General features: G+C 49.9%; 1 protein-coding gene across 1 annotated transcript in view; it reads left to right on the top strand.

Moving 5' to 3' along the window:
- The first annotated feature begins 33 nt into the window (after nt 1–33).
- Nucleotides 34–9,047, top strand: part of KAT6A (lysine acetyltransferase 6A) — a 31,441-nt gene continuing 22,427 nt past the window's right edge. Inside the window, exons 1-3 of the mRNA XM_071578979.1 lie at nt 34–128; nt 1,961–2,008; nt 2,112–2,843. Of these exons, the coding sequence (XP_071435080.1) occupies nt 2,241–2,843 (603 nt within the window). The 5' untranslated portion in view covers nt 34–128; nt 1,961–2,008; nt 2,112–2,240. The remainder of the gene's footprint in view (nt 129–1,960; nt 2,009–2,111; nt 2,844–9,047) is intronic.

The following is a 9,047-nucleotide window of genomic DNA, read 5'->3' as shown; positions in this document are numbered from 1 at the left end:
GTTCCGGCCGCGCCGCCCGCCCGCCCCCCCCGCCGCAGCGCGCCGGGCCCAAGATGGCCGCCGTGTCAGTTTCGGGCTTGGGCGCCGTCCGGCCTTGCCCCGCCGGGCCCCGGCGCTCCGTGCCCGCGGTGAGTACGGCCGGCCCGGCCCGCAGACCCGGCCGGCTGGCGCCGAGCAGCGCGGGGACGGGCGGCTGGCGGGCGCCGCGGGCCGGGGACGGGGCAGGCCCGCCGGGCTTCGCAGGCTCGCGGCCTGTTCCGGCGCCGCCGCCGCTCTGCGCCAGGCCCGGCCCCGCCGCCGCTCCCGCGGCTCCCTCGGCCCGGGCCCCGGGCGGGCGGTGCGGGCCCGGCGCGGCGCGGGGGAGGCGGGCGGAGCGGCGGGGGGCGCGGTGAGCCCCGCGGGGTTGGCGGGGCCGCGGGCCCGGCCGTGCCGGTGCGGAGCCGGCGGGGCCCGAGCGCGGGGCAGGAGGAGCGCGGAGCGGCCGCGCCCGCAGCCCCCGATGGTGCCGGGCCGAGCCCCCGGGCCCCGCACAGCCCCCTCGGGCCCGCCCGGGCGCGGGGGGGGACGGGCCGTAGCAGGTGCAGGGGCCGCTTGTCATGCAGGGAGCGGGGGACCCGCGGGCGCTGCCATCGCCCCGGTGTCGCCGGGCCCGGCCGCGCGGTTACATAACGCCCTGCGCACCCAGCCGGGCACGGGGTGCGGGACCCTCCGGGCACGGGGCACGGGGGCAGGGACGGGACCCTCCCGGCACTCCGCTTTGTCAGTCCCGAGACCAGCCTGCCCTTTACGCCTGTTGTTCGCAGGATAAAGGAACTCCGGGCAGCGCCGCGTCCTCCCCGGTGTGAGCAGCCCCTCACACCCTCCCGGTACCGGCCGTGCGGGCTGTGCTGTTGGGGCTCCTGGCTGTGCTGATAAATTCTTCAGCACTTACTGGAGAGCAGGACAGGAGATCTGTGTTGACAACTTCGCTCCTGTGTCAAACTTGCCTTGCAGACAATCGTTATTCCTTGTGATAAACAGTTTGCAGGTCCCTCTCTGTTGGTGTTGCTCCTGCAGCAGAACTTCAGCACAACAGGCTGTTATCACACTTAGAAAAAGTCTTTGTCAAAGATAACTAGTGGAGGCTCTGAAGAAGAGCCTCATGCCCTTTCATTAGCATCTTTAATTAGCATGTCATAAGCATTCCTTCTTCACTGTGTATGGTCACCTGTTACTGTGTCCTCAAGTGTTTTCATTGTTTCTCATCCGTACAGAAAATTATGTTGGGTTCTTTTTTTCTATGGTCTCTGAGAGTGGAACATTTAATTACAATCTCCAGCTGTGTTTCTTCACTTTTTTTCCTTTATGGAACAACTGTCATAGCTTTTCTTAGCAGAAGGGAAACAAACCTATGATTACTCTCCTGGAAGAGCTCTGAAAGTTTCTTGCTGTTTGTACTTTCTGCTGAAGTTTCAGACTGTGCCTCCCATGTGCAAAAATGAAGAGAGCTGCTGCTTTTTTGGCATCTTTATTATTTTTTCCCCCAAATATTAATTTAAGTTGTGCTCAGCAGGGATATGAAACTTGGTATAGAATTTATCCTGACTTATGGATCAAAATGAAAAGGACACAACTTTTTTCTCTGGGTGGAATGGAGATACTTCAGTGTTAAATTATGTTTTTATTGGTAGTGAAGATAAAACCTGAGGTATTGCTGAAGCATTTCAGAGCTGTAGTAGTGGCTTAGAAATTAATTAATAAATTTTGTCTGCTGCCTTTTTTTATTTTCATAAATTGGCCCTGAGATCAGCTCAGTTGGTTAAAACTTGATTGTAATAATGGCAGGGTTTGGGTTCAATCCCCTGTGTGGGCCATTGACTTCAGAGTGATGATCCTTGTGGGTCCCTTCCAGCTCAGAACAGTCTGTGGTTCTGTGAAATAACTGATTTTTGGTCACCTCTCTCTTCTTGTTTCCTTCCAGGCCTGATGTTGTGGTCCCTTCCACTGTGAGTGCAGATCAGGAGCTGAGGTGAGAAATGCTGGAATCTTTTGGGGAAACTTTCCATGACTCCGTTCTGGGGTTGGCTGGGAGGGTGCAGAACTTCCTGACTGTGTTTTCTCCCTGTCCTCAGTGTGCAGCCCAGTCATGTTTGAGGGAGGAGTGTTGGCTGAGGGCAGGACTGGGCCGTGCTATGGTTAACTGGCACCCTCAGCACCGGGACAAGGGATAGCGACTCTATGGAGATACAGAATCCCTCACCATGGTGAAACTCGCCAACCCCCTGTACACAGAGTGGATTTTGGAGGCCATCAAGAAGGTGAAGAAGCAGAAACAGCGCCCCTCGGAGGAGAGGATCTGCAATGCTGTGTCCTCCTCGCACGGCCTGGACCGCAAAACTGTTCTGGAGCAGTTGGAGCTCAGTGTTAAAGATGGAACTATTCTCAAAGTGTCCAACAAGGGTCTCAACTCCTACAAGGACCCGGATAATCCGGGGAGAATAGCCCTTCCCAAGCCTCGGAACCATGGCAAGCTGGATGGGAAACCAAACGTGGACTGGAACAAACTCATCAAACGGGCGCTCGAGGGCCTGGCCGAGTCCGGCGGCTCCTCCCTGAAGAACATCGAGCGCTTCCTGAAGGGGCAGAAGGACGTGGCTGCCTCCTTTGGGGGCAGTGCTGCCTCCATCTTCCACCAGCAGCTCCGCCTGGCTGTCAAACGAGCCGTGGGCCACGGCAGGCTCCTCAAGGATGGACCTCTGTACCAGCTCAACACTAAAGCAACCACTAATGCTGAGGGCAAGGAGAGCTTTGAGTCTCTCTCCTGTCTCCCTCCAGTGTGTCTCCTTCCCCATGAAAAGGATAAGGTAAGGCACAGGTTTGGAATGCCATTTTCTTGGGATTGGTGGAGTGTGTCAATACAGTTTGAGCTCAGTGGTTTGTTTAACTTGAATCTGGTAAGTTAAAAGTTGTTACTCAATACAGAGCCCCAATTTGAGCTCAGTGATTTGTTTAACTTTGATCTGGTAAAAGTTCCTGACCTGCATTTAGGATCCTGCTGTGTCCAATTTCTCAGCATGACCTGAGGATGTTTTACTATTTGTGCTTTGGGCCAGAAAACTGCAAAGTTGCTGCTGGGGGGAATTTGCCTCGTGGTGGTTCTGTGAGTGGAACTGAAGGTGTGACGGGCTCACCTGCTGTGGCAGCAGAACAGGGGGAAAGGCTCCCCACTTGAGGTGGATTTGCAAAGCAAACCTGACGTGATCTCTCACTTCCACGTTTTTATTTGACTGCCAGTTCAGCCCTGATTTGAATTCAGGTAAAATAATGAAGCACCAATTAGCAATTCCCACCCAGGGATGTCTGAGAGGCTTTCCTTGTTGGTACAGACAAATCACTTTCTGTCCCAGAACCACTTTGTTGGGAGAAAGGAAGAAACTTGTTCTAGTGGGAGGTGTCCCTGCCAATGGAGTGAGGTTGGATTTGGATGTTTTTTAAGCTCTCACCCAAACCATTCTGTGATCCAGAGGGCATGGAAATGTTGGGATGAGCACCTGGGGAACCCTCTGCTTCCCTTCACCCATTTCAAGTTGTGCAAACCAAAGTTTTTTCCCATTCTTTTCTCTTATTTTTCCCCTTCCTTTCTGCCATCCCTCTGGGGGTTGTTGATCCTCCACTCCAACCTCAACATGAAGTTGTTGGAATGAAATTTATGCCCAGTCTGTCATTCCATTCTTTCTGTTGTGGGTGCAAAGCAGAAGTTTGTCCTTATTTTTGAAGTTCCACTTTGCCAGTGACTCCTGTATTTGCATTATCAGTCTCCAGGACATCTAGAATGTGTAAATTATTTTTTCTATCCATAAGGGATACATTTTTCAGTAGCATTGGAAGGTTTTTGTTGTTGTAAATACCCTGTTCAGGGTTGAGTTCTTTCCACATGTGCTGCTTGTGTGTTTTGGAGTCAGCTCCTCTGCTTTGTGATCTGTTGGGGTTTGAAGATGTAAAACTGCTGTAGGAGTCTATTCCTGAAACAAAACATGCAGAGCTGTTTTATCACCAGTAAAGCTCTAATTTAACTGGGAGCTCTGCTGTGGACACAGGACTTACTTATTCAGAGCTGTGTTTTGGGCTGGCTTAACACAGGAAGTGTTACTGTGCTGAAAATTCCAGCAGTTTCCTCTGTCCCTTTTCCAAGTGTTCTGTCTACAAATGTTTCATCTCCAGCTGTACCTTTAATGAAATCAGTAGAAGTATAAAATGTGTGAAAACTGGGTGTAAACAAGGCTGGATTGGGAGTGCTGGTGACAGTGGAAATATTTCCTGTGCAAATTGTTATTAACTGTGTTTAACAGACTGTTCAGCTTTTCTGAAGTGCCCAAACTGAGCCCACATTGATACTCTGAGATAAATTTTTCCATGCACTTTCCTTAAAATGCTCTATCAGAGTGGTGAATGATGACAAGGAGTGTTATAAATACTGAATTTGTGTGGGATTTGTTCTTTGTCCCCTGGAATAATGTGTGTGTCAGGTCCCTGTGTGTGTGTTTGGGTTGTTGGGTGTTCTCCCTGATGTTCCCACCCCTTCACATTGAGCAGCCTGGATGCTTTTTCTGAAGTGGGAGAAGAAATTCTTTGGTGCTACTTGGGAAACCAAAACTTAACCTCAAATGAGTGTCATGGATCCTTAGACAGACAGGGGCAGAATTCTTTTGTCATCTAAACAGAATCAACAATGTTCCTGATGTAACGTGCTGGCTGTTGGGATGGCTTTGGGAATAGAAAGGCTTGACAAGTATCCAGAAAAAAACCCTTAAGTATCTTGAAATCTTCTGGGACCTTTCCCCACCACTCGATTGGGTTTTTAGTCTGGTGGGGTTTGGTTGGTTTGTTTGTTTTGATTTGACTGGAGTGTTTTGTTGTTGTTCTGGTGCTGCGGGGATGGTTTGGGCAGTTCATCCCATTCACACACACACAAAGCAGAGATAAAGCCAGTGGCGTTTGGCTCCTCAGCTGCTGGGCTTTGTAGCCCAGTTTATTGCTATTTAATTAAATTACTGGTTTAAGTCAATGCTCTGTGTTGTGCTGGGGGGACAGAGAGGAGCCCCCTGTGCCCTCCCTGCTGTCTCCTGGCAGAGCAGCCCCTGAGGCTTTACCTGTGCCCCTTTTACACCTGCATTTCTGTTCTTACTTTTTACAGGTTGCTTTTGTCAGACAGGACTGATTTCTCCCTCAAGGGCACTGTGAAATATTCTGTGCATTTGGAACCCCCAAAGTAACAAATATCTGATGTTTATGCTGTGTGGGAAACACTCTCAGGCACTTCAGAGAGCTGGGGAAAGGCAGATTGCAACAGTTGGAGAGTGTTTCTGATGTTAACTTTGGATTAGATAACGTGGATAGTTTTTCCCTGTTGGGTGAAGCAGAAGAGCTTCCTGTGTTGTCTGGGAGGGCCTGGGTTGTCTTCCTGGTGCAGCAGAGTTTGTCTGCAGGGCTGTGGGACCTGCCAGTCCAGGGAGGTTGTGTTGGCACTGACAGAAGTGTGACTGGAAAGCATCTCGTTTTGGAAAGTTGGCATTTATGTGAAATCAGGGAATCCTTGTGAGATCAGCAGCACAGGCAAAGACCACAGGATATCAAATACAGGCTGCAAATTTTGTGTCTTTTAGTTGTTACAAAGCAAAGGCATTCCTGGTTTTGAGATTATTGAAGAATTATGACTGTATTGAGGCAGCACTTTGTGCAGTCTGTGCCTTCCTTTGGAATCATTGTAAGGTCTGTACTGTGATGGGCAGACTGGAAGAGCAGCTGAGCCACAGCTTGGCCACAGTTTGAGTCAAAGACCAGTGAGGATGGGGGAGATCTGAGTGTAGTGACTGAGTAAAAGTCAAGGCAAACTGTGTCACCTGTTAATGCAGCAGGTTTTGATAAAAGTTAAAGCTGTTACCCCAGAATGATAAAATATATTCTTTAACTACCCCTAATGTTGTGTTTATCCATTCACTGTCAACACAAAGAGCAGGGACAGATCCAACAAGTGAACATTAAATTTGTCATTTGTGTGCATGGCCACAGTAAATAAGGATTGTTGTCATCACACAGGAAAACCCACTCACACAGGGGGAGAATCAGAAGGAAGGAAAGTGAAATTCATGGGTGGACACTTGTTACAGAACACAGGCCAAAAGGCTGCAAGGATTTTTGTCAAATTGTTATTAAAAAAAAAGGTAACATATCAGCTAATTGGAGGAGAAGTTGAAATAATTGATCTGCATGTCAGAAGTTTCCAGAGCATCTGAAATTTGATCTCAGGACAACAGCAGGACAGTTTCTTCCTCAATTAGAAGGGAAATACAGGTGGTATTATTTGATCTCCATTTGCACTGTCCTTGAAACTGTCTCTTATGTCAGTTAAAACTGGATAAGGCTGTAGCAGCCTTTAAATAAATACCCTGGTATTATCCTGCACTACAGCTGAGAGTATAAAACCAAAATTCTGGAAATGCTTCCTGGAAAAAAAAAAGAGAGGAATGTCTGTGGCTGAAAAATAGGAGTATTTAAATCAGATTCCCTGCTCTGGTGTCTCACGTGTTCCCAGTTTTGTATTGCTATTTGGATCTGGTTCTTACCAATCCCCTTAACTGGGGATTATAAAAGCAGCTTCTTTAGGCCCTCCCTTTGCCTGCTGTGGCTCTGGGTTCACTGTGCCCTCACAAACTCTGATAAACTCACAGGAAACCAGATCTCTTGCATCCTTTTATAAAGTTCATGTGCTTTGAGGGCACAGTTAGTTTGCAGGCCTTTAAGCATAAAAAAGCTGTTGCTGTATCGTGTCTGTTTTAGGTTAATAACTGTTAATTCCATGTCTTAAAGGAGAGAACTGTCTGATTGCTGGTACAGAAGTTATTTGTGGATTGGCTGTGTGGGGTGGAGCACACAAATGATCTGCAACCAGAGCATTTTAATTACACCCTGAGAGCTCACCCTTCTCTCCAAGGGTGCTCTGCAGGCTTTGGCTCCCAGCTGGAGGAGGATTAGGATTCCCTCTCTCCCAGCTGGTTCTGTGCAAGAGGAGTCTGTAGTTCTGTCTAAAACAACCCATGGTTGGTAACAGATGGTCTCCATCTGCACAGTGTGTAACTCTGGAAACCAGAGGGCTGAAAAATGGCTTTGAACTTTATTCTCTGGGTTGATGAGCAGGTGAAGCAGCTCCTGAAGGGGAGGGCAGGTCTGCAGGGCCCCTGCCATGGGCAGCTGCCAAGGGATGCCATGGGGTGGTGCTGGTGGCACCAGGAGGGGCTTTGGCACCATCTGGGGTCGTGGTGACCTCCAGGCAAAGCCTGGCACTGTGGGAACACATCAGGTGTTGTGATGGGCACCTGTGGCAGTGGGTGCTGCTGGGCAGGGGGGTTTGGAACAGCATTTTGGGACAGTTCCAGCAGGAGCTGAGTATCGTGGAGTCATGGAATTGATTGGGGTGGAAGAGGCCTCTGAGGTCAGCAAATCCAATCCTTGATCCAACCCCACTGTGGTCACCAGCCCAGGGCACGGAGTTCCCTGGGCTGGTGACCACAGTGGGGTTGGATCAAGACATGGTTGGATCAAGACATGGTTGGATCAAGACGTGGTGATCACAGTGGGGTTGGATCAAGACGTGGTGATTTCCCACTCAGTGCCACATCCACAGAATCACAGAATGGATTGGGTTGGAAAAGCCCTCCCAGATCATCAAGTCCAACCCTTGGTCCAACTCCAGTCCCTTTACCAGATCATGGCACTCAGTGCCATGGCCAAGCTCAGTTTCAAACCCTCCAGGGATGGGGAATCCACCCCCTCTCTGGGCAGCCCATTCCAATCCCTGAGCACTCTCTCTGCAAAGAATTTCCTTCTCATCTCCAACTTCAATTTCCCCTGGCAGAGCTTGAGCCCATTGTGCCCCCTTGTCCTATTGCTGAGTGCCTGGGAGAAGAGACCAACCCCCACCTGGCCAGAACTTCCCTTCAGGCAGTTCCAGACAGTGCTGAGGTCACCTCTGAGCCTCCTCTTCTCCAGGCTGAACACCCCCAGCTCCCTCAGCCTCTCCCCACAGCACTTGTGCTCCACTCCCTTCTCCAGCCTCGTTGCTCTTCTCAGTTGGGTTGGAAGAGACCTCTGAGATCATCAAATCCAACCCTTGATCCAACCCCACTGTGATCACCATGACTTGATCCAACCCTGACTTGATCCAACCCTACTGTGATCACCAGCCCAGGGCACAGAGTGCCCTGGGCTGGTGATCACAGTGGGGTTGGATCAAGACATGTTGGATTCTCTGTCCCTGATCAGAGCAGGGTTGGATCAAGACATGGTGGCTTCTCTGCCCCTGGAGGTGTTTCAGAGGACACTCAGAGCCACATCCAGTCCCTTCTCCAGCCTCGTTGCTCTTCTCTGGCCCCACTCCAGCCCCTCAATGTCTTTCCTGAACTGAGGGGCCCAGAACTGACACAATGGGAGAGCTGCTTAAAAAGAGACTGGTCCAGTATCTGTCAGTCCTGGCTGTCCTGGAGATTCCTGACAGACATGGAGTGACACATCTCTGGAGTTTGGTTGATAAAGGAACTCTATTTACTACAGAGCTTTAAAGTCTAGTCAGAGGGGAGGAGGGTGGATGGTTGAGAATGTTGATAAATAAACAACAGCTTGATTCCTGTGTGAGCTTTGCTGTGTAGGAAGGGAAGAAGCAGCAGAGAGGATGAGAACAGACAATTCTGCCCTTGCTTTCCCCCTGGTTTTCCAGCAATTTTGTCTCAAGTCATAGTGGGGAAAAACAAATCATAGTGGTAAAAACAGTTAAAAAGAAATAATTATTAAATGAAATACTGTCATTTTAGTCAGAAAATAAGCTCCATGTTCTTAAATAAGTACAGATACACAGCCAGCAAAATCTGACAGCAAACACTGTGTGTGACACTGCTGAGTCCTTCAGCCTCTGTGGAACCAGTGGGTGGATGGGTTTTATTCCTCCTTGCCTCATTCTAGGGATTTCAAACTACATTTATCCTAATGAGTTATGATTAGTCAGCCTCTGTTCCACC

The sequence above is a fragment of the Pithys albifrons genome, chromosome 29, assembly GCF_047495875.1.
Source record: "Pithys albifrons albifrons isolate INPA30051 chromosome 29, PitAlb_v1, whole genome shotgun sequence".
NCBI classification, from domain to species: domain Eukaryota; kingdom Metazoa; phylum Chordata; class Aves; order Passeriformes; family Thamnophilidae; genus Pithys; species Pithys albifrons.
Note: the sequence above shows the minus strand (reverse complement) of the source record. Positions and strands in the feature narration are given on the sequence as shown.